This window comes from Gracilinanus agilis, chromosome X (genome assembly GCF_016433145.1).
Source record: "Gracilinanus agilis isolate LMUSP501 chromosome X, AgileGrace, whole genome shotgun sequence".
Classification (NCBI taxonomy): domain Eukaryota; kingdom Metazoa; phylum Chordata; class Mammalia; order Didelphimorphia; family Didelphidae; genus Gracilinanus; species Gracilinanus agilis.
Genome location: NC_058136.1, coordinates 55,954,669 through 55,979,066, shown reverse-complemented (window position 1 = coordinate 55,979,066; position 24,398 = coordinate 55,954,669). Strand labels below are relative to the sequence as shown.

Genomic DNA, 24,398 nt, shown 5'->3' with positions numbered 1-24,398 from the left:
GCACCAAGATGGCTGATGAACTACTATGTGGATCACAGAATTCATAGCGGGGGGGAGTCAAGTATAAGCAAACTGGAAAGGGTGTGTGTGCCACAAGGGAGGGGGTAGCCTCTGCTGTGAAGAGCTTTCAGTCCCAAAGAAAGGATTTTACATTTGATCCTGGAGGTAAGAGGGAGCCAGCAGAGCAGTAGGGTGGAGGAGTAACATGGTAAGACCTGTGTTTTAGAAAAATGAAGGATGGATTCAAGAGGGAAGGAACACGAGGCAGGGACACCAATTAAGAGGCTGTTGTAATAGTCCAGGCAAGAGGTGATGAGGACCTGAACTAGGGAGGTGGCTGTGAGTGGACAGAAGGGGACAGACATGCCAGAGGCTGTGGAGGTGGAAACAAGATTTGGCAATGGACCCATTGTGTGTGGTGCGTGTAAGTGAAGGGCTGAGGATGATGCCAGTGTAGAAAGGTACTGAAGATTTCTATTTCTGGCACACAGAACACCTATGGTCAGTAGTTGGGGTGCCGAGTCACCTCTATATCACCACCCCAGCTTTCTGATGGTCTGCACTCCCCCAGCTCAGGCTTCTAAGGCAGCAGCAAGACTTCAACTAGACAGTCATGTTTTAAAGTCAGTGGGACAATCGATGCATGTGTTTCAAGGGATTCTGGGTGAGGACTAAAGGATGCTGGGCTGCCTTATTCCAGGGCAGGGCCGAGAAAGGCTCACAACGGGCTGGGATCGGCTCACTGGGGAGAAGATCCACACTGTCTCTCCCCCTCCCCCAGCCCCACCCCCATCATTCTATCCATTAACAGCTTCTGGGGTTGTGCCGGGAGAGAGCCAGGAGGAGACTCTGTAAGCTAACATGGCGAGGGTGCTCCCAGTTGGTTTGCTGGTCCCCCCCCCCCACAGTCTGACCCAGCTTGGCCTGGCCCAGCCCCTTGCAAATGGCCCGAATCCTACTGAAGGTGTCGGGCTCCTCAGGTTTAGTGACTAATAGCTAAGCCTGGAGGACCTGCCCCAGAGCATGACTTCACCTTAATGGGGAGGGAGGAGCTTGTTGGCAAGGAGGCGTGGCCTATTTGTCTCCTCTGTTTCCTGGGGGAGCTTCTTCCCCGTGCAATGGCCGGCCACACTGCCCCTTCCACACTTACTTGCTGGCGCCTCTTGTTTCAGTAAAACATATAGTAGAGCATGGCCGCTTGGCACCTGAGGCCGTCCAGCTTCCTGTTAGCGGGATGAAGCGAGATCACGTGGAGATCACGTGGAGATCACGTGTACTGCTTCAAGGCTACCTGAAGCAGCTGAGTGACCAAAGAGAGGCCACGGACTGAACTCGAGGCAGCAGAGTGGAGGGGACAGAGAGGGCGCTCGCTCCCGCTTCCTAGCCAGCTGCCCTCCCAGGCTCCTTTTCGGGCCCCTGAAGAATGAGGGTTGGAGGAGCTGACCTGGAGGCCTCTTCCGGCTCCGCATCCTCTCAGTCCCCTCACCTTCCTCCTGGTCTTTCCTTTTCCATCAAATCCCCCCGCCAGTGTGGGCCGGCCAGAGGGCCAGCCTGGAATGTGGGGCGCTGCGCAGTGGCCAGCACCCTGCCGCCCAGGGAAGGGGGCTTAGAGAAAGCTCCACCAGTTTTCACGGGAAGGACTTCGGGGAAGGCGCTGGGCTTCCCGCTGGTTTCCTTCTCCAAGTTCACTGGCTCGAGAGTGAGGAGAAGGAGCCTTTGTGTGGTTTCAGGTTTCTCCATACTCCCTTTCCCTCTGGCCTCTGTGAAGTCACACAAAGGATGGCTGCAGAGAGCACTCAGGCATGCTGCTCTCACCTGGGAAGCTTAGGGCCCGGCCGGGGCTGGCTCACTTTACCTCCCTCCCAGCTGACTCCATTGGGAAAGCGGCTGGGCACTCGGGGCACTCAGGCAGGGGCAAAGGCCTTGGAAGCCATGGGGAGGGCAGGTGCCTGAGCCCGACTGATGGAGGGGGGGACAGAGAAGCGGGATCAGCACTGGACCTGGGACAGAGGATAGCAGCCCCGGTAGGGCAGTGGCTGGGGAGGGGCTAAGGGGTAGCAAAGGCACTCTGAAGCCCCTGTGCCTCCCCTCCACCAACAGCAGCCCAGAGCGTTACAGCCTTCTGCTTGCGGGCTCACCTGGGCCGAGCCAGAGTTAGGCTTTGATTTGTCCCTTCCCGTAATTGACACACAGCGCCCAGGCCTGACCAGTGGGGGGGGGGCGGGGAGTGGGGGGGGGGGGAAGGCGGGGGAAGGAGGACTGGAGGGCGGGAGGGCAGCGCAGCCTTTATAAATGGTCCCACCCCTGGGGAAGGTGCATCAGTCTGCCAGGCAGGGACTGAGGAGCTGACACCTGCCAAGGAGCTGTGCTGCGCTGCCCTGCCGAGCCCAGCCCAGCCCAGCCTAGCCCAGCCCAGCCAGCCTGCCTGCCTGCCTCCAAGGAGAGGGGAGCCCAGAGAAGGAGGCACGGCCAGAAAGCGCACACAGCATGGACAAGTTCAAGTTACCCGCCTTCCTGCGGCGTGGGGGTAAAGAGGTAGGGGTCAGTGCGGACTGGCAGCGGGGTGTTCCCGGGAGGCAAGTGTCAGCTGTCATCTCAGTCCTCCTGCGGTCCTTGCTCTTAGCTCGCTCCCTCCCTCCCTCCAGGTCTTCCCTCCTTGTCCTTTCCATCCCAAGTTCTTGGGGCTGGCTGAGAGCCTTAGGGGAATGGAGTTCCAAATCAGAGGTTGTAGGGGCTTCCTGAGCCTACGGGGATTCTGGATCAAAGATGGAAAACCAGAAAGGATCTTGGCAGCCCTCGAGATCTTCCCACTGAGGCCAGGCGACTTTACCAGAGCCCCCCAGAAAGAGCTGGGCTGGGACTGGCCCCAGGGAAGCATCCTGAAATGCCACAGCGCACTTCCCGAATCACCTCTCTCCTTTCTTCTTCCCGCCCTCCTCCCTCGAAGCTATCTTTATGGTGGTGGTGGGAGGGGGAAGGAGGAACCTGTCCCAAGGAGGTGCCCTCTGAGAGGGGTGGCAGGCTCGGCTCTCTTTGGTGCCCCTGGCCCCGACATTGTCCTTGCCCTCCTCTGGCAGGGAAGGCAGGCAGGGGCCACATCCCCAGAGTCTGCAGGTGGCCCTCTCTGGGGAGCCTTGGCAGAGCTCTCCAAGATTTCTGGAAGCCTTCGGGTGTTGGCTGTCTCTGTCGTTTCCTCCTTTGGGGAATTTGTGGTGGGAGCCTCCCTTTCTCCTGATTTCCTTCTCCCTGGGATAGGTGGGGGGGCTTGCACCGTTGGCATTAGTTGGAAATGGACCTGAGTGAAGGTGGAGTCCAAGTCCCCCTTCCCTTGGGAGCTTGAGGACCCCTGAGGGACATGGGCTATCTCTAGCAGTCTCCCCAAGTCTGTGCCCTCAGCCCCAGCCTTCTCCTGGCCTGCCACAATTTGGCTGTGGGAAAAGAGCCTCAGATGGGCCTCTGGTGATCAGAGATGGCTTTTCTCTCGTCCCTCAGAAAGTGACTGCTTCATCGGAGAATTTCCACGTCGGGGAAAATGATGAGAACCAGGAACGTGGGAACTGGTCCCAAAAGTCCGACTACCTCCTCTCCATGGTGGGCTACGCAGTAGGCCTGGGAAACGTCTGGAGATTCCCTTACTTGACTTACCAGAACGGAGGAGGTATTTCTCAAATATGTCTTTACAAGAACTGTCTGTCTGCCACCGAGTGTGTGAAAAAGGACACAGAACATGAGCAGGGAAATGGTGGCACCTGGCAAGCAGGCAGCCCAGAGGGCCCATTCAGCTAGACTGTCTGCGGAGGGCAGTTAAGGAAAGCCCTTGAGAGGGGAAGTGAGAAAACTTGGGGGTAGTGAGATGTGTGTCTACCTCTGTACCTCCAGGCAGTGTGTGGATCCATGGAAGAGGTTCCTTGCTCTCAACCATTTGTAAATGAACCCAAGAACAGATCAGAGGAATCTCACTCCTCCTGGGAAACTGGCTGACTTAGAGCGCCTTACCTTCTCCTAGACCGCAAGAGAGGCAGAAGAAGGAGTTTGGGGCTTGAGAATGCTCTGTTTGCTTCCAGTGTAACCTGGAGGCAAAAGACCATGTGACCATCACTTTGGAGCTGGCAGAGAAGGAGGTGTCCCACTGGTGTTTTCTTTGGGGAAAGTGGGAGATCCAATGGTCACTAGACAGAGAGCTGGAAAGGACCTCAGGGGTCTTCAACTAGTTCAATCCCCACACATGACAGAATAGGAAACTGAGGTCCATAGAGGTTAAGGAATATCCCTGAGACCACACAGATGGCAAATATTTGAATGAAGATTTTCTCAATGCATTTATGGCTAATTTGAGGCCAGGGTGTGTATCTCATTTTTATAAGATGGCATTATTTATAGCTCGTAGGCCATTTGAGCAAAGTAGATTAGAAGAAGGTGTGTGTGTGGGGGGGGGGGGGATCCTGATCTGACACACAAAGGGAAGCAAGAAGGCATTGCACAATCCCTTGGTACTGTCGAAACAACTTTTCACTTACACCCTACTTTATTTGCTTGCTAATTACAGGTTCCAATAAAAGAGCAGAGGTGACGTGCCCTTGTATTTCCTAACTCTCACCCAGTACCAATGAAACCATGCCATTGTGATAACTTCTGCTTACGACAATAGGATCTTGTGCTTTCTGTCTTCTGCTCTTGGGCCCCCCTTTTAACTGGGTGAATGACAACTTTCACACTGGCCTTCAGATAAGGACAAAGGAGTGCCGCTGACAGAGATTCCCCTCTTGCTGGCTTCAGCTCATTTGGTCCCGTGTGTGATTTGGTTAGAAGATGATCAGGAGCCGTGACCTCTTTTGGCTACCATGGCCCATAGATCAACTGTTTGGGCTGATGGAGAGACAGGATGGGCAACGTGTCAACAACCCCTTCTGGTTGGACAGACATGAGCTTTAGAAAGAGAAATTTCTTTAAGGAGGAACTCAAGAGCACTCCCCAATGGCAGCCCCAACTTAATCTCTTGTAGCCAGAAGAAACCAATTGTGAGTGGCTTTTAAGCACTATCTAGGCCCCGCCACAAGCCCGGTAGCCTGCCAACACCATTTGTCCCCCTTTATTTTTCACCAAGACAGAGAAAACATATCTGGGCTCTGTGTATTTCAAAGTCAACTCTTCCCATGAGGATGCCAGAGAGGTCATTGTTGGTCAGGTAATTTGCTAGCCTAGATGGCCTCTGAGGTGGGTACCCCACTGAGATCACCGTGAATAACACATGAAGGAATCACATACTCTCCTAAATCTCTCTCCTCTCCCGTTGACCTGGGGGGCGGCCTTCAGCTCTCAGTGTCACCTCCAACAGAGGGCAGGCAGGGTAAGAAAAGGAGCTGAGGGTCTAACGTGGTAAGCATTCAGAGGTGATGTAACAGAACATCTAGTTGGGGTTGAGAAGTTATGGACAAGAGCTGAGGTTCCTTCAGTGTTACTTGAGTTCAATGGCCACTGAAGCTGAGAGCAGCTCCCTTATCAGACAGCTGAAGACCCTTGTCTTTTATAGCAAGGTGGACTCCACCTCAGCAGCCACGGGCACAGTCAGGGAAAAAGAAGGGCCCGGCGCTTGTCTTCTCCTTTACCAAAAGGTGAGATTATTCTCCTTTCTGTTGAGTGCAAGTATTGAAATATTGAAATCAGAAGCCCACCCCGGCCAAACCAAACGAGAGATTGGAAACAAGCGTCTAGGTGTGCCCGACCTTCCGTGGTTCAGCAGGCGTTGGGCACACGGACAGAAAAACAAACGCTGTGGCTAGATGAGCCCTTGCGAGCTTTTTTTCTGGGCTGCACTTGGCACTGGAACTGTTCTCCTTACTTGCATGGCTCTAGTCTGTGCGTGCTGTTCTTTTGATCTCCTTTCCCAAGTCTATGCCGCTTCTTCTGTCTCCTCATATTCCTTTCATTTCCCTCCAGTTGTTGTTTATTATGGCACAAAAATATGCTGTTGCATTCACATGCCATGCATTGTTTAGTCATTCCCTAATTGGAGGACCGACCTGGAGCTGGTTTTCAGGGTTATTTGGGAGGAGGGGGAATGGGTGGCTGCTCTGACAAATAGACGAGTGTGTGGTGATCCTTTTAGTGCAAATAGGTTCTCGGTGCCAGTTAATAATCTCCAGAGGGTATAAGCACCTTTGGGGGAACAACATCCTTAGGCTACCGGGTCTACAGGTGCAGACATTTAACTCTTATTGTCCGGGGCTTTAGTGATATTCTAGCAGCAGGGCATTGGCACACTTGTTCCTTCCAAAGCCACGTCAGCATTGGCTCTCAGCATTTCACTCCCTTTGCCAATCTGATGGGTGTAAGGTGGAATCCTGAATCCTCTGGAACTTGAACCACCGCTGCCCCCCCAACCACATGCTTCAGAATGTGTTTCCTTTTGAAGAACTACCTAGAACAGCAATCTTCCATGGAAAAGCCTTAAGCTGATTCTTTTTTCAAACTTGCCCTCACCATAGAGTTTAGAAAATGCTCTGTCTCTCTCCCTCTGTGTCTCTCTCTCCCTCTCTCTCTGTATCTCTGTGTTTCTCTCTCCCCCCCCTCTCTCTGTCTCTCTGTCTGTAACTCTGTCTCTGTTTCTGTGTGTCTTCTTCAGTCTCTGTCTGCCTCTCTCTGTCTCCTTGTGTCTGTCTCTCTCTTTCTCTATCTGTCTCTGTCTTTCTGTCACTCTGTCTCTGTCTTTCTCTATCTGTCTATCTCTCTGTCTCTATCACTCTGTCTCTGTCTCTGTGTTTCTGTGTCTGTCACTCTGTCTCTGTCTTTCACTATCTCTGTCTCTCTTTTTTGTCTCTCTGTGTCTTTCTCTGTAGCTCAGTCTCTGTCTCTCTGTCTTTTTCTCTATCTTTCTCTATCTCTCTCTGTGTCTCTGTCACTCTTTTTCTGTGTCTGTCACTCTGTCTCTGTCTTTCTCTGTCTCTTTCTTTCTCTTTGTCTGTCTCTGTCACTCTGACTCTGTCTTTATCTATCTATCTCTCATTGTCTCTGTCTGTCTCTCGTTGTCTGTCTCTTTGTCTCTCTGTCTCTGTCTTTCACTATCTCTATCTCTGTCTGTTTCCTGTTTTTGTCTCTGTCTCTTTCTGTCACCCAGTTTCTGTCTCTGTCTCTTTGTCACTTAGTTTCTGTCTTTCTCTTTTTCTCTCTCCTCCCATATCTCTGTGTCTCTGTCTCTCTCTGTTTGTCTATCTGTGTCTGTCTCTCTCTGTCTCTTTCTCTCCCTGTTTGTCTGTGTCTCTGTCACTTTCTCTCTGTCTCTATCTGTCCCTCTTTTTCTGTCTCTCTCTGTCTCTATCTCTCTGTGTCTGTGTCTCTGTCTCCCTTGCTCTGTCTCCTTGTGTCTGTCTCTCTGTTTCTCTCTCTCTCTGTCTCTGTCTTTCTCTCTCTGTCTCTCTATCACTCAATCTCTCTGTCTCTGTCTTTCTCTGTCTGAGTCTCTCTCTGTCTGTCACTCAATCTCTGTCTCTGTCTTTCTCTCTCTGTTCCTCTGTCTTTGTCTTTCTCTGTGTCTCTGTCTTTATCTCTCTCTCTGTCTCTTTCTTTCTCTCTTTGTCTCTCTCTCTCTCTGTGTCTCTGTCTTTCTCTGTCTCTATCCGTCTTTCTTTCTCTCTGATGTTTCAACATAAACCCTGCTAGCATCCTCTCAAAGAATCTTTGAAATGATAAAGTCTCTGGCAGAAAGTTTTATCTCATTGTATAACAGTTGTTAGCCTCCTGGGCTGGGACCTGGGGTTAAGAAGTCCTGGGTTCTAATTGGAAGTAACTGTGGGGTTTTCTCATTGGGTAATGTGGGCAGTACAGTTAACCATTCTCAAATTTGGTTGGTCAACAAGCATTTCTTCACCATCCACAATGTGCCAGGCCCTGTGCTAAGTGATGGAGGTACAAGAAGAGGTCAAAGCCAATTGCTTCATGGCAGAGATGAGGACGATCATTTGTTTGGCCTAAACGTCACAATAATTCCAAGCCCAGTTTCTCTTTCCCCTCCCAATGGTGTGGGCTTTGGACACTTGCTATGCCGTCACAGCCCCAGGATGATTTGAGGGTGGCTCATCCACCCGTGTCCTGTTTGGGTCCCAGTGGGCCAATGATGAGAGAATAAGGCTGAGGTGGCTCCGCACTGTGAGGGTACGTTCACCTCAAAGTGAGCATGGAGATCCTCCAGGCTTTCGGCCACTCTGGTCTTTTCTAGGCAGGTGTGAGAGACATGGGAGTTTGGAGTCCCTGCAGGTTAGAGATTCTGCTCTCCATTTGAGTGGAGGAAAGTGCTGTGGTGGGCAGAACCCTTTCAGCTTCTCATCTTAGCCTTTAGTTTCCATCTCTTCCCTCAACCTTTTGGCCAATTAGCTTCGGTCTCCTTTTTGTGGCTGCCGTCTGGGAAAGTAAGGCTAAGGCTCTTTTTTCATCTTTTACTTAATACACAATAGGGATAAATGGGAAGTCTTAAACCAGAGTTCAGAAATGAGCTTCCCAAGTCCAGGGGAGCAGGGCTAGAAGGGCTTGTGGGAGACTGAGAGCTTCGTGTTAGTGGGCCCAAGGTACTTTGATTCCTCATAGGTAGGTTCATCCACCCCCAGGCAATGTAGAGGTGGATATGAATATCTCTTCAGTGAGCAGGAAAAGACATGAGGTTCTTGTACAATACCAGGAAAATCCCAACTACCAGGGAAGAGAACTTTGGCACTGCTCTTTACATAATAAGAAGCTCTGTCAGACCGGCTTCTGCTAAGAGCTGAGCAGAGAGACTGGGCCCATTTCTAGGCGCCGTTCCCTGCAATTGGAAGAAACGTGCAATGACTGCTTGACACCTTACTCACGCTCAAATCCAAATTATGCATTAGGGATCCTTCCTAAAGTCTGGAAGGAGCCGTCTTCTCTTTTGGAAGTGGATCATTTCACTTCAAAACAAACTTGCCTTCATGAATATAAAACCGTGCCTCCTGCCCCTCTCTAGTGCCTTAGATGCAGAAGGTGAACATGATTTTGTTTTCTTTTCCCCTCTGAAAGGTGCCTTCCTCATACCCTATACCATCATGCTGGCACTTGCGGGCTTGCCTTTATTCTTTCTGGAGTGCTCCCTGGGACAGTTTGCCAGCCTGGGACCAGTTTCAGTCTGGAGGATTCTGCCACTTTTTCAAGGTAGGTATTAGAGCTACTTCCTTATTTGACCAGCCTCCTCTCTTCCTCCTCATACCCCTCTTCCAGCCTCCAGTTTCCCCAATCTTCCAACTCTTCATCTGGAAGTGACCTCTCCTCTGGCCTCCATGGGACCTCATCGGCCTTTGTGCTTCCTCTTCTTGGCTGTCTCTTCTTGCTCCCAGCACTTGTTTTTTTTTTTCTGATTCCTCTTAGCCTGGCCATGCCACGTGGGTAGAAACTCTGGTTTCCTTCTCTTTCTATCTCCTCCAGCCTAGAGCTGGCCTAATTCATGTTAAAGGGCTACGGCAGGGCTCAAATTAGATAATACAAGCAAAATCATAACTTTGAAAGCAATCAAGTGATCCACAAATTTAAGGTCACCTTATTGAATGCTGGAGTTTCTCAGAGAAGGGCTGGGGCCAACCAACTAACAGCCATCATCTGATAGCAGTCATTAGTGGCCTCTTTTCTCTCTTCTAAATTGCTCTGAGTGTCCACAGCCTGGTTCGAGGATGGATAGCTTGAAGCTAGCTGCTGACTTTGGGTTTCACTAGCATCTCTTTCTTCATATCTCCTTTCCAATGCTCGATTCAAAAGAGCTCAGTGGCATTCTGCTGCATGGAATGGATGGGCCCAAAAGAACAGGGAACCACTGTGTAATGGATACATTCCTCGGCTCCATTCCAACTTCCAACTGCCTTCCTCGTCAGAGATAGGATATGTTTTGGCTATGGGGTCACTCCTGAAAAGTGCCTGTAATCATTGGAATGCTCCATTTGAGAAGCTCCAATGTTAGAGGAGCTGCCACAGAAGGAAGCTGTCAGAACCAGAGCCACTGTACACGGGCTTTCTTTTCGGGGGGGCATCTAGGTTGGGAAATCTCAAATTCCTATTGCTCCCGCTTTGTTCATTTTTAAAATGTGGCTTTGCAAACAGTGCGCGGGAGATTTTAAGGAATTTTTATTCTGACAAGTTTCATGTTCTTCTATCAAAGTATGTCAGAACCCTTAAAATGCTATGGAAGCTTGAGCTGCTGTCGTTACTACTGGGACTGTTTTGCCCATGAAATTAAATAACAAGGTGCTGCCCTTGGCAGAGCTATGACCTGGGAGTCCTTTCCCCCATCCAACAGCAAGGATACATAGGCATGAACAGCAGGCCATCCATGCTCCTTTGCTGGGTCCTCCAAGAACAAGAGCGTAAACCTGCGAGACAGCTAGCTGGGGTTAAGGAGAGGCAGAGATTCTTAATGCAACTAACTAGTCTGTTCAGGGAGAGTGGATTGAGTCCTGGATCTGAGCCAGGAAGAGCGGGGCTCATATTCTGTCTTCCATACCCAATGTGCTACCATGGGTTAAGCCAGTGATGGACAAACTACAGCCCACAGGCCAGATGCGGGCCCCCTGAGATGTTCTATAGGCCCCAGAGACATTATTCCTAATCTGACGAATACAATGAGTAAGATACAATACAATGAAACTTGGAAAGAGTTGCCTTAGAAACAGACTGACTGATGAGCATTTCCTTTCCTTTGGCCCCCTCTTTAAAAAGCTTGCCCAGCACTGAGTTAAGCCATTGGTAAAATGGGATTGATAAAATCTGGGCATCAGAAGAGCTCAAAGCTGAAAGCACTCCCTAAATGTCACTTACTGTTATCATCGCTGTTACTTTGGTCCAGGCCAAGAGCCTCCAATCAAACCTTTGTCTAAAACAGACCACTTATACTGAGCTGTGAATCCCAAAGGAGATTTTTTAAACCCGTACCTTCTGTCTTAGAATCGGTACTGTGTATTGGTTCTAAGGTGGAAGGAGGGGTGGTAAGGGTAGGCGGTGGGGGTTAATGACTTGCCCAGGGTCACACACAGCCAGAAAGTGTCTGAATCACAAAGGAGATTTGGCCATAGGAGGCTTTCCTCATCAGATGGCCTAATTCCCAACTTTCTTTGAGTTTGCGCTCATTTTGACCCATTTTCTTCTTTTGCAGGTGTGGGAATCACCATGATTTTGATCTCAATATTCGTCACCATCTATTACAATGTCATCATTGCCTACAGTCTCTACTATTTATTCGCTTCCTTCCAAAAAGTCCTGCCCTGGTCTCAATGCTTCCAGTGGGCAGATTTAAACTGTAGCCGAATACCAATAGGTAAAGTTTCCTCTTGGACACAGGTGGGCTGGGCATGTCTGTTGTTCTGTTGCTGCTGTTCAGAAGAAGCCAGGAGGGCTAAGTCTCATCACCAGAAGAATAATGGTTCTTTGGGGTTTGGTTTGGGGAGGGGAAGTGGGCTCTGAGGAAGGCAAATGACCCTGGAGATGACATATGGGATGCCAGCAGCGTATCTAACTCTTAGTGTTGCCAGTGTGGTTGGGCAGGGCCCAGGCTGACCATTGGGAGGTCTTCCTTATAGGACAGAGAGAGAGAAGAAAGAAAGATGGCTGAACAGGGTAGAGCAGGAAGAGGAGAAGAAGAGATGAGCGAGAGGAAGAAGGCGGGGTGGGAGGGAAGAAAGGAAATCCTTAGCGATATCATTGTAAAAAACCACCCAATTCAATAGAACATTGAGAACATTCCAGGGAGCAGAGCTACAAGCAGGCCCAGTTTCTACTCTTTGGAACAAGCACCCTTCTCTGCTGTGCTACTTACAACAGACAACAGCAGAAAGCCCTGGTGTACACCCGGCTCCTTCGAGGCAAGCTCTTGACCCAAGGAAGCAACTGGGGCATCATTGCAATTTCAGCTTCATGGAGTTCTAGCAGACTATTGCTCCCGTGAATCTCTGGCCTTTTCTTTGCAGTGATCGCCCCTCATCTGTTCTCCTGAGGATGACAGAAGAGATTTATCGGGGTTATTCTTATTTTGATTCCACTGGGAAGACTCTGCTGGTTTCTGCTCAAAAGTGAGCAGTTGGATCAGCACTTTAAATCTCAGAAATATGAAACCAACACACACACACACACACACACACAAATTCAGGAAAAACACATACCCTTTCCCAGGGCTGACTACCGGTTTGTTTTTTCTCTTCAGTAACTCACTGTAACGTGAGCACGGCTATGGGAGACATTGTCCAAATGAACTACTCATGGGTACTCGACAACAATAAGACCTGCATAAACGGCAGCCAGGTGGAACAGCCAGGGCAGCTTCCCAGTGAGCAGTATTGGGAGTAAGTATCCCAGATGTTCTGGGACCTAAGCAAGTGGCCAGCAGAATGTCTAAAGAGCCTTGTAAAGAGCTCGCCCCAAACCCACCAGCGTCGCCTACTTGTTCTCTCACTCACATGAAAAGTTAAGGAACGAGGGGGCAGCTGGGTAGCTCAGTGGATTGAGAGTTAGACCTAGAGATGGGAGGTCTTGGGTTCAAATTTGGCCTCAGACACTTCCCAGTTGTGTGACCCTGGGCAAGTCACTTACCCCCCCCCCCCCCCTGCCTAGCCCTTACCGCTCTTCTGCCTCGGAGTATTGATTCTAAGACGGAAGGTGAGGGTTCAAAAAAAAGTTAAGGAGCTAAAATCAGAATGGTTTCCATTCCCAGCAGAGTGGAAGCGCTTTAAGGACAAAGACTGGTCTCAGCTTTGTCTTTCTGCAGCACACAAAACAGACTCACTTCTAACAGTGCGTGCTGTGCTGAAATGAGTGGGATTGAACTTAGTCTGCACAAGGCCTGGGAGCCAGAGAGTGGGGAGACTGAGGTTTGGCCACAGGTTGTTGAAACGTAGATGAGTTGATAACCCTTGTCCTCCCTTTAGCAGTAAATAAGTGAGCTGAATACACAGGGAGAACTGGTTCAACTGGGAAGCTCTAGGATGGCTCTCAGGATGCACAGCCACCCCAGGGATAGTCTCTGGCTAGTCGCCACCCTGTTCCCCTTTTCCAGAAGGGTTCTCCTGATATCTGGTAGCCCCTGATCCCAAGGCCTAGCAACATGGGACTTCTGCTTCCCTACCATGGGGCCTTTTGTCTGGATGTTTGAGGTTCCCCCTGCTTCTATGGTGCTTGCTCTAGCACCAGAATTATTGCTACTTATGGCTCTGGCCAGCCCCTATTATTGTCTTTTGACTGGTTTGCCATCATTTCATCGTGTCCACAAGCACTGATTTAAATGCTAATCGTGGGCTTAAAAGTGTACCCAAGGTGAGTCACTTAGTGCTCTCTAGCTTGAAGGTGCTATGAAATGTCTTAGTGCTGGAAAGGTCAGGAGAGGTCTTTGAAGTCCCTGCTGCACAATTCATGCTGTTTCTCTGCAACATGCGTGCTACATGGTTCTCCGGCCTGTGCTTGAACACTTTTGTGGGTCACAGGAGTAGGAGAAAGGGGGCTGGCCTTGGAATCGGAGCGCCTGGGTTCAAATCCCCACTCTGAAGCTTTCTAGGTGGCCTTGGGCAAGTAAGTCATTTATTCTCTCAGGTCTTCTTTTCCCTCCTCTGGGAACACTCCATCGTCAGTGCCTCTTCCAGCTCTGAGATCTCTGCCCCTTTGACTTCCAGCGACAGAGCATTCGCTGCTCCCCAAAGTGTGTATCCCAGCCTACTCTTAGGCGGCTCTCATTGCTAGGAGGTTCTTCCTTATAGCAGCCTGGAGTCTGCATTCCTGTCACTGCCAGCCAGTGGTCTTCATTCCACTCTTTGGAGTCGCCTAGCATACTTGACTCGTCTACAGCGAGCTCTTCAAATACTTGAGGCCCTCGGTGCTCCCTGTAAGTCTCCTTTTCCTGCAGACTTCAGCCTCCTCAGGGCCCGGTCACCCTCCAGAGATATTAGGCCCAGACTCCAGAAGTGATCTGGCCAAGGAGGAGTCGCCTGATCTGGACAGCCATGTTTGGGTACAAGGTTTGGGACCACTGGGATCAGATGAAGTCTCAAAATGGGGCGAGGTAGGAAACATGAAACCAAATTCCAATGTCCTCCTCTGGATTGGGAACTTGGGAAACCAGGAAAATGACGGCAGACATGGAAGAGTGCCCTTTCTCCAGAAAAGGCACTTTTAAATAACATTTCTGGAATGCTGGCCGAAGGATTCCATTCGGCACTTCTCTCTATATGCCTGCTAGAGTGGTTAACGTCTGGGCTTGGCTTGGCTGACAACAAACTGTTTCTGCCTCTCTGTAAAAGAGGGTTAATTACTAACTGCCACAAGCCTCCTAAGATGCAAATGGGTTAATAATAATATTTATGTGATTATAACATTAACATATAATAATAATTAACGTTGACATAGTGCTTGTTATATACTAAGTGCTTTACAATTATCACCTCATTTGATCCTCAGCACAATCCTGGGAGGTAGGTGCTATAAGTAACTCCATTTTACAGATGAGGAAACTGAGGCCAGTGGAAGTTAAGTGCCTTGCCCAGGATTACATGGCAAGCAAGTGTCTGAGGCCAGATTTGAACTCAGGTCCTCCTCATTCCATACTTCCCCAAAGTTTTCTGCACGTAAAAGACCACACCAGTGGCTCCCTGTTTATTCACGACTTTTGCATTTTCAGCAAAGTGGCACTCCGGCGTTCCAGTAGCATGGAAGAAACTGGTGAGATCGTGTGGTACCTGGCACTCTGCCTTCTTCTGGCCTGGCTTATAGTTGGAGCAGCACTGTTTAAAGGAATCAAATCTTCCGGCAAGGTGATTGGGATGGATGGATGAATGAAAGAAAGAAAGAAAAAAAGTGTATGAAGTGCTTCCTATACACCAGGGACTGTAACGAGTGCTGGAGAAGCAAATTCAAAACCAGACATTTGTGTCTTCAAGGAGCTTCCATCCCAATGGGGGAAACAACACGCTTAGGGGAGCGATGGGCAGGGAACCTCCCGGCAGCCCGTGACTTGGGGGGGAGTCTGGCAATTTCTCAGCAAGTCAGCTTCAAGCGCTGTAGCAATGTGTGTTTGTATATACACTGTAGTCATATTTAAATATGCAAAAAGTGTTTACCTTTAATCCTCTAACTGGAAAATCCTGCCTGGGATAATTGAGTTCACTAAGTTGTTCAGCAATGAATAGTAAAGCTTTGTCACAAGGAGAGGCTTTGACTGTCTTATCTGCATGCCCAGTGTGAGCCCAGGACCCTGAGATTAAGAGTCTTATAGTCTTTGTACTCAGAAATCTGGCTCTGGGACAGGGCCAGAAGATTTCGATAGGATAATGGATTGGGCCTCGGCAAGCTTATTGGCAAGACTCTGCGTTTGCTTTCCCTCCACAGATAGTGGTCAAAGCCAGGACTTGGACCATTGTGGGCTGTTGTCCCATTTAGGTATGCCCAGGCTCCAGCTTGAAATCCCCTTGCCCCCAGCACTCCATGCCATGTCTTCCATAACTATTTCTAGAACCTGATTAGTCCCACGATTCCTGAATCCAGCCCTGGAAGGCTCGTGGAAGGGAGAACTGGAAGGCTTTGAAAGATGATAGTTCTGAGTCCTTCCTCCCTGCACCAAACAAAAAGCCTCGTGCTCTAAGAGATCACACTGTATTTTCCTCGAACTCTACCCACTGGGTCTTAAGTTTCCTAAAGCAAGGGAACTTCCACAGGTCTTCATTCTCTTAGAGGCCCACATTATTCCAGGCAGCAAACGGGCCTCCATCTTGGGTCTGTCTACACATTAGAGTCCTCCATGCTAGTGTAGAACATGTTAGGCTGAGGTCTGGCCTAATAACATGCCTCCCTCATGCAGACCTGAACTCTGCTCCTACAAATACTTTGGCAGTACCCATACACCCATGGGACAACTTCACAGTATTGGCTTTGCCACTGAACACTTTGAAAACACGGGCCTCATTTCCTTATGCTATCAATATTGAGAGAATCCCTTTAAATCCTAGCTCGTCTGGGTGATTTTAATTTGGGAAGCCCTCTGAGGTGATTGTGCAAATTATCTCTGGGAGATTATTCTTTTTTTTAAAACCCTTGTACTTCGGTGTATTGTCTCATAGGTGGAAGAGTGGTCAGGGTGGGCAATGGGGGTCAAGTGACTTGCCCAGGGTCACCGAGCTGGGAAGTGGCTGAGGCCGGGTTTGAACCTAGGACCTCCCATCTCTAGGCCTGACTCTCACTCCACTGAGCTACCCAGCTGCCCTCTGGGAGATTATTCTAAAGAGATCCCACATTTTTAGCAGATCGGTCACTGGGACACTGATTTTTGGACTAATCCAGAAGCCGTAGGCGTCTGCTGGACATTTTAAACCGCTTTTTTTGAGAACGGCAGAGGGGCTATGCTTCCAAGTACTTTTATTTTCTCTGTGGGGGATGAATATATGCTAATCATGGAGATGGGGAGAGGAACTAGACCCAGGATTTCATTTGGTATAGGGAACTTTCTGGGTAAAGAAACTCCTTCTAGCCCTAAAGGCTAAATGACTTGGTTGCACAGCTAGGAATGGTTCAGAGATGGAACTTGAACCTGGCTCCAAAGTCAGTTCTCTACCCACTATGCAACATTGCCTCTCATAGAGATGGTACTCTATGTCCTCGGAAGGGCAGCCTTTATTTGGCTTTCCCAGTAGAATATATTTATGGAAGTTTTTCATATTTTCTCCTAAGATTATTATGGCCGCCAAGGCTCTCACTTACAAAGGGAGCACAGGAAATGTTCTTGTGAGGTGCTGCTACTGCTGCTGCTGCTGGTGGTGTTTAAATGGATCCTTAGGGGGGCAGCTGGGTAGCTCAGTGGATTGAGAGCCAGGCCTAGAGATGGGAGGTCCCAGGTTCAAATCTGGCCTCACATACTTCCCAGCTGTGTGACCCTGGGCAAGTCACTTCATCCCCATTGCCCAGCCTTACCACTCTTCTGCCTTGGAGCCAATAAATAGTATTGACTCCAAGCTGGAAGGTGAGGGTTTTTTAAAATAATAAATAAATAAATGGATCCTTAGAGAAAAGCCAGAAAGGAGAATGAATCATTATGGAAATTGGCAGGAGCTTGGGATCCTGGGTCCCTGTTGCTTTGAAGTTCCTTGTCTCTGTTGGTCCTAGGGAGCCATTTTTCTTTCCCTAAAAGTGTGATGCCAGACCTGGTGTTGCTAAATACGATGGCCATCATTCACGATCCCCTTTTCTCTTGGCAGGTGGTCTATTTCACAGCCCTGTTCCCATACGTTGTCTTGTTCATCCTGTTAGTGCGAGGTGCAACGCTAGAAGGTGCTTCCAAAGGCATTTCCTACTACATTGGGCAGCAGTCGAATTTCACCAAACTGAAGGAAGCAGAGGTAAGATTCAGTTACGCTTTCAAGTTGCTTGGATGAGATGACATGCATAAGACACCTGGCCAAGCCCATGTAATGCTAAGAATGCTGGGTTTGGAGTTAGACAGTGGGTTCAATTCCTGCCTCAGATATTTACCATCTGTGGCACCTTAGACTAGTCACTTAACATGTCTGAGACTCAGTTTCCTCATATGTAAAGCAAGAGGGTTGGACTAGCTTACTCCCAAAGTCCCTTCTGCCTCTAAATAGATATCCCTCTGCACCTTATAACAAACTTGGGAGGGCAGGGGCTGTTTTTTACCATGGGGATTCCTGAGCAACGGAGAGATGGCACATGGACCCAGTGTGTGGTGTGCGTGGCTAGAATCTGAGTTGACTATTTCCCTTTTTCGGGGATCTAACTTCTGTTGCCACCTCCCTTCTTCCCCTCTATCCCCATTTTTTTAGCATGGTCAGGCCATTACAAGGGGCACGTATTCTTTCCTTCTCATAAGGCTTTAGCTAGAAATGACAAAAGGATGAAAAGAAAAGAGCAGGCTCTATTCTGAAGGGTGCTGTTGTTGTTCAGTCACATTAGACTCTTTGTGCCCCCATTTAGGATTTTCTTGGCAAAGATACCCAAGTGGTTTGCCATTTCCTTCTCTGATTCATTTTACAGATGAGGAAACTGAAGCAAACAGGGTTAAGTGACTTGCTTGAGGTCACACAGCTAAGTGTGAAGCTGAATTTGCACTCAGGTCTTCTTGACTCCAGGCCCAGTGCATTAGCCACTGTACCACCGACCTGCCCTCTGAGGGGTGCTGGTTACATTCAATCATGGAAATGGGAAAGAAACAGAAATAGCCACTATTAATGTATGTGTGTTGGTTGGGAAGACTAGATCATAATGGACATAACATGCTTTGTATATCCAAAGCACAGTACAAATGTGTCTGGGGTGCGATACCTAGTCCCAGCTCAGTGACACTCCAGTAACTCATTTCTTTTCTCTGAGCCTCAATTCCTTCCTCTGTAAAATGGCAAGATTTATATTAGTACTATCTACCTCATGGGGTTATTAGGAGGATAAAATGGTGATCATAGCCACCTAGCTTTATAGTTGGGAGGGGCCTTAGAGCTTATCTGGTCCAATTCCCTCTTTATACTCTCTTGATGACTAGGAGAACCAGTCATAGAGGCTTGTCGAGCTGAACCTGGAGTCAGAAAGACCTGAGTTCAAATCATGCCTTGGACACTTACTAGCTGTGTGACCCCGAACAAGTCTTTTAACTACTTAGTACTCAGGAACTGGCAACCAGGTGGCCCAGTGGATAAAGAACCTGGGCTGGAGTCAGGAAGATTCATTTTCATTCATTCAAATCCAGCCTCAGACACTTACTAGCTATGTGACTCTAGGGAAGTCACGTCCCCTCTTTGCCTCAGTTTCCTCATCTGTAAAAGGAGCTGAGTAGGGGCAGCTGGGTAGCTCAGTGGATTGAGAGCCAGGCCTAGAGACGGGAGGTCCTAGGTTCAAATCTGGCCTCAGACACTTCCCAGCTGTGTGACCCTGGGCAAGTCACTTGACCCCCATTGCCTACCCTTACCACTCTTCTACCAAGGAACTAATACACAGAAGTTAAGGGTTTAAAATATATATTAAAAAAAAGGAGCTGAGTAAGGAAATGGCAAACCACTCTAATAATAACCCTGCAGAGAAAACCCCAAGCAGGTTCATGGAGAATCAGACACAACTAAAAACCGTCTAAACACCACCACTCGGGCGGAAGGACTGTGCGTGATCTAGTTTGGCAGAAGGGATCTCCAGAATAAGGAGATGAGAGATCCTTTGTACAATCACATCATAATAAGGTTAATTCTCATTTCTATGATGCCAAAAGGTTTCGAAAGTTCTCTCTCCCCTAAACTCATCAGAGGAGGTAGAGGATCAAAGCATTATTTTCCCCATTTTACAGAAAAGTCAGTTGTAAGTCAGAGAGGTAACAAGGCCTGGAAAGTTTAAATGAGTTGTTCAGGTCAGACTCAGAACTCAAACCCAGCTCCCCCCAACTCCAAATCCAGTGTTCCTTCCATAGCCAAGGGATAACACGTGACTGTCAAAGTACTTCTTAAAGTCTAAAGTAGCATTGTATATACATTTAAGTTACTTATAATTACATACTTTAAGAACCACAGCAATTTATTATTACAATAAGTGACAAAAGATTAATTAATCATAATGAATAATCGCTGCCATTTAGTATTACACAAGATTAATAAACATTTGCTCGATGACCTCACGGGGCTAGCCGGCAAGAGTTCCTACCATTGTCATTGTCAATATTGGTGGCATTGCTTTTGGTTAGCAGCAGGATTTGATCTAAATCCAATGGTGAAGGGTAAAGAAGGAGCAGGGTTGGTGGGATGATGGTCTCAGAAATTCCCACCTTTCCATTAAGAAGTGAGGTTGGTATTTGCTCCCGAAGGGCATTATTAAAATGCAAACATCTTACTTGGGAGGGGATGCCACATTAACTATTAACACACATTAACAGGGGTTAATTTCAGAGTTTAGTTCTAGGGCCCCGAGGGCTAGAATGTGAAAGTGTGTTGAGGGAGAGAGAAGGGGGTTGAGGCCTGGCCGACAGGCTGCCTTCTGGGGAGGGGGCGGCCCAAGGATGCCGAGCGCCTATTACACCAAAGAGGCCGTGCTTACGTGGCCCATTTCACCTAAATATGTTTCTTTTTTTAGGTCTGGAAAGATGCTGCCACCCAGATCTTCTATTCGCTTTCAGTGGCCTGGGGTGGCTTGGTTGCTCTCTCCTCCTACAACAAGTTTAATAACAATTGCTACTCTGATGCCATCGTGGTTTGCTTGACAAACTGCTTGACCAGTGTGTTTGCTGGATTTGCCATTTTTTCCATATTGGGCCACATGGCTCACATATCTGGAAAGGAGGTCTCCCAGGTTGTCAAATCAGGTATGAAATGCGGAAGCTGCTGCCCATCCCATGAATACTCTGTAAAGCTCTGAGAGAGGGAGAAAGCTTTGCTTGAAGTGTTCAGGGCTAGAGGTACCTCTGGGCTCTCAAGGCCTCCTACCACTGGAGTACCAGGCTGGAGAGGCTTTGAGTACAATAGGACCACACCTGCCATCAGGAGCCCCGCCCACGGGCATATGACCAGCTGCTCAGTCACAAGGTGGCAGATGGTGCCCTGGCAACAGATAGAGCTAAAGAATGGCCCGAATGGCCCTGCCGCTTCTATAGGCAGTGATGGCACTGGAGAGGCTGAGAAGGGGCCAGAGTCAAAGTTCTGAGACCATCTCCAAATAGCCATTTAACACCTGCTATTCTAAATGAGATCTTTGTCCAGTAACCAGTGAATTGATAAGAGCTCAAGGGACAGAACCACTTCTATGCCGATATTTTCATTATAAATAATAATAACACCGGCTAGCATTTCTAACATATTACATGTGTAAAATGCATAACAGCTAGCTAGCATCTAGCGCTTATAAGTGAAATGAGCAGACAGGGGAAAGTCGCTGCTTCATGGAAGGAGGCTTTCACTGAAGGTCTCCTGGAAGAGGACAACAGAAGATTCAGATCTGTTGTTTTTGTCAGGGGTTCGAGTCAACCCAGAATGTCATTTCATGAGATGCTCAGCCACAAATATACCGGTGCGGTGAGCTAAGCAAGTGGGTGACTGTGCGAGAAAATGACTTCTCATGAGCCGACATCCACTGCAGAGGATGAAAAAACGGCCATGGTCCACGAAGATCCTACAGACTAAGTCAATTCATGGCTTGATACTCAGAGATGTTGGTGCTAAGATGGCCAAAGGGGAGCATGCTCAGAACTGTGGGAGAAAATACAGTTAGGCATCAAGAAATGAGAGGGTTCCAAAGCTTGGAGACTTCCCAGGACCATCAGGCCTGCAACAGTCTTCAACAGACGGGTCCGAAAGCCCTAGAAAGCCGGGAATGATCCTATTTTCACAGAATGGCAACCAACGGATGCCAAGTGCCTTAGGCATTTCAGAATCAGATCATCACCTCTGATTCTGAAGGTCAAAATCGACACCAGATTAGAAAGAAGATGCAAAGGAGATGGGTCCACACAGTTACAGCACCTCTAGCCTGGCCTGCTTAAACAAGCTGTCAGCTGTCAACTCTTTAAAAAAAGGCCAGGTTTTGGTCACTATTTCTTAGATAAGTTTAGCAATGCAAAACAGTCCCTATAATAATCAAGTGTAAGGAGCCTCCACATTGCCTGGGCAAGCAAACACTCACTCTCCTTGCCAAACAGGACCTGGCAGCCAAGGGGGACACTGGAAGCTCATCTGCAAAGCAAAAGAGGAGGAGGCAGGAGATGCTGAATAGTGGAGGGGAATTAAAAATTAGCCTGGCCAGAGCTTGGCATAAGTTCTAGCTAAAATCGACTCTTCCCAAGAAGACTTCGACATGAAGCCGGTAGGAGGACAACGAATGGATGTGAAGGGGACAAATCTGATGGCAGGGCAGACTGTGACAAATCATCATTGCTGCTGATAGTAGAATCGGGACTTTCGTAGTAGCTGACAAAGTATTTGAGGAAGCGTAGAAACTGGAAGGCTCCAACCAGCAAATCCACCATAAGCTTTCCCCCTCCGTTTCTGGTCGCAGTTGTGCTTCAAATACACCTCCAGGCCATATGGTTAGAAGTTAAACCAGCCTTCTTTGAAACTACTCTATGAGACAAGCTGCTAGATGGAAATCCCAGGTTCTGAAGGAGATTAATCAGTGGTGACTATTTGCCTTCTGGAAGGATTTATGAATGGGCTTCATCCTCGAGGTTCTTTCAAGTATTCACTCATTTGACAGACCAGGAGGGAGGATCCATGACCAGCGCTGGAGGGGGCCTTCGAAACTGTGTAGCAGCTCTGATATATAGTGCGGAGAGCACTGGATTTGGAACCAAGAGCCCTGGCTACGTCACGGAATCTTTCTCGGTTCAGTTTCCTCACCTGGACAATGATGAGATGATTTCGAAGGCTCCTTCCTGCTCTCAGATCTCTGATCCCATCTTGGTCAACAATTTTATTTTCTAGATTAGGATATTGAGGGCCAGAGAAGGGAAATAATGAAAATGATGACGATCATGATGACAGCACGAATAATAGTGGATGTTTACAAAGTACTTGAAGGTGTACAAGCCATTTGACCTACATTTTCTTATACAACTCTGGTTTGCAGGTCCAAGACCTGTTATTCTAGTCCCTCTGTTGCAGCCAAGGAAGCTAAATTTCAAAAGGCCTAAGTGACTTGTCAAAGATCATGCAGCTAAATAACTTGTCTAAGGTCACCTGCCCTGGGCAAGAGCCTGGAGCACCTCAGTCCAGGGCTATGGAAGGAGGATGAAAGGAACTTCAGACCTGTATGACCTTGGGCAAGTCACTTCAATTAATCAATCAATAGTGATTAAGTGCCTGCCATCTGCAGGGGCACTGGGCACACAAAAAGAGCAGGCAAAATACAATCCCTGTCCTGGAGGGGTTTACATACTAGTGGGGGAGACAACATGCAAACGAATGTACTTAAACTGAGCTATAGACAGGAGAAAAAGGAGAGTGAAATTTAAGTGAGGCAAGGCCCTAGAATTGAGAGCAGTTGGAGAAGGCTTTGTGTAGGAGGTGGGATTTTAGTTGGGACTCAAAGGAGGCAGGCTGTACTTTATCTGTAAAATGACTAGGGTTAGACTACATGGCCTCTGAAGTTCCTTCCACGCCTAAATCTATTCTACTCTGATTCCTGACAACTGAAGATAAATCAGAAGTGAAGATGAATTCTCTCCGAATCTGTAACCCGCCATCGAAGTGAAAACAGAATTCAATTTATAGGATTTCCCTTTATCTACAACTTTGCTGGAGTGACCCGTTGTATAAAGGGGTATTGTGGACGGTCTGACTCAGGGAAAATTTAGAGAAAAAGACAAAGTCTCAGAAGCTGATCCCCCAAATGGGTCTTTTTTCTGATACTGGAATTAACGCGGAGTATACGGACTAAGGTAAGACGACCACATTCAAGTATTTGGCATTGATGCACAGTAGCATTCATTCCTCCTGAACCTGGAAACATGAAATATTTTCAGAGAGAACTAATGAAATATGCAAGTCTGACTCAATGCAGACTGAATAGATTTTCATTTTAACCTCATGAAACAAATCAAGCAAATTTTTAAAAATGTCACCGTTGATAAGGAATATAGCCGAGGAGTGTGACGGCCAAGTTAAAACACGCTTTCTTCTAACATCATACTTAGAAATCTGCAGGAAAATCTGTTTGTTTTGTTTTTAACTAAGATAACCCAAAATATTATACCTTTTTCTAGGCTTTGATTTGGCATTCATTGCCTATCCAGAAGCTCTCGCACAGCTGCCTGTTGCCCCGTTTTGGTCTATACTATTTTTCTTCATGCTTTTGACTTTGGGTCTTGACTCTCAGTTTGCTTCAATAGGTAAGTGATTTCAGCGGGGTGGTAATGTTTCAAAAGAAAATCTCTTCTGCTTCACTCAGGTTGTCTTTATTTTAAAACAGCCTCCTTTAGACTATCTCCTATTGCTCCCCACTAGTCTTCCTTAAACACAATTTTTATTATGCCTGTCCTATCCCTGGTTCAAAACCCTTCGATGCCTTTCTGTTGGCTGCAGGGGAAAGCCCGGATTCCCTGGTCTGTTTTTTTAAGACCCTCCATCATCTGTTTGGTCCTACTTTGCTTTCCATTGCTTCCCAACATACCTTTTCTCTGGTTAAATCAGCACTCACTTTCCCATTCATTTTTTTGGTTTTAAAATTATTAGTATCTTGTGTTTTTACTTTACTTTTGTTGAAAAGCTATCCTTTTACCAGTTGAAGGAAGGAAGGAAGGAAGGAAAGAGGGAAGGGAGGAAGAGAGGGAGGGAAGGAAGGAAAGAGGGAGGGAAGGAAAGAGGGAGAGAAGGAAGGAGAGAAGGAAGGAGGGAGGGAATGAAGGAAGGAAGAAGGGAGGGAAGGAAAGAAGGAGGGAGGGAGGAAGGAAGGAAGGCAGGAAG

The 24,398-nt window shown here is 48.1% G+C and overlaps 1 protein-coding gene across 1 annotated transcript in view; it reads left to right on the top strand.

The window, feature by feature from the left end:
- The first annotated feature begins 2,487 nt into the window (after positions 1–2,487).
- Positions 2,488–24,398, top strand: part of SLC6A14 (solute carrier family 6 member 14) — a 30,343-nt gene continuing 8,432 nt past the window's right edge. Inside the window, exons 1-9 of the mRNA XM_044682608.1 lie at positions 2,488–2,535; positions 3,493–3,658; positions 9,028–9,159; positions 11,144–11,305; positions 12,188–12,326; positions 14,648–14,780; positions 17,214–17,354; positions 20,080–20,308; positions 23,699–23,824. Of these exons, the coding sequence (XP_044538543.1) occupies positions 2,488–2,535; positions 3,493–3,658; positions 9,028–9,159; positions 11,144–11,305; positions 12,188–12,326; positions 14,648–14,780; positions 17,214–17,354; positions 20,080–20,308; positions 23,699–23,824 (1,276 nt within the window). The remainder of the gene's footprint in view (positions 2,536–3,492; positions 3,659–9,027; positions 9,160–11,143; positions 11,306–12,187; positions 12,327–14,647; positions 14,781–17,213; positions 17,355–20,079; positions 20,309–23,698; positions 23,825–24,398) is intronic.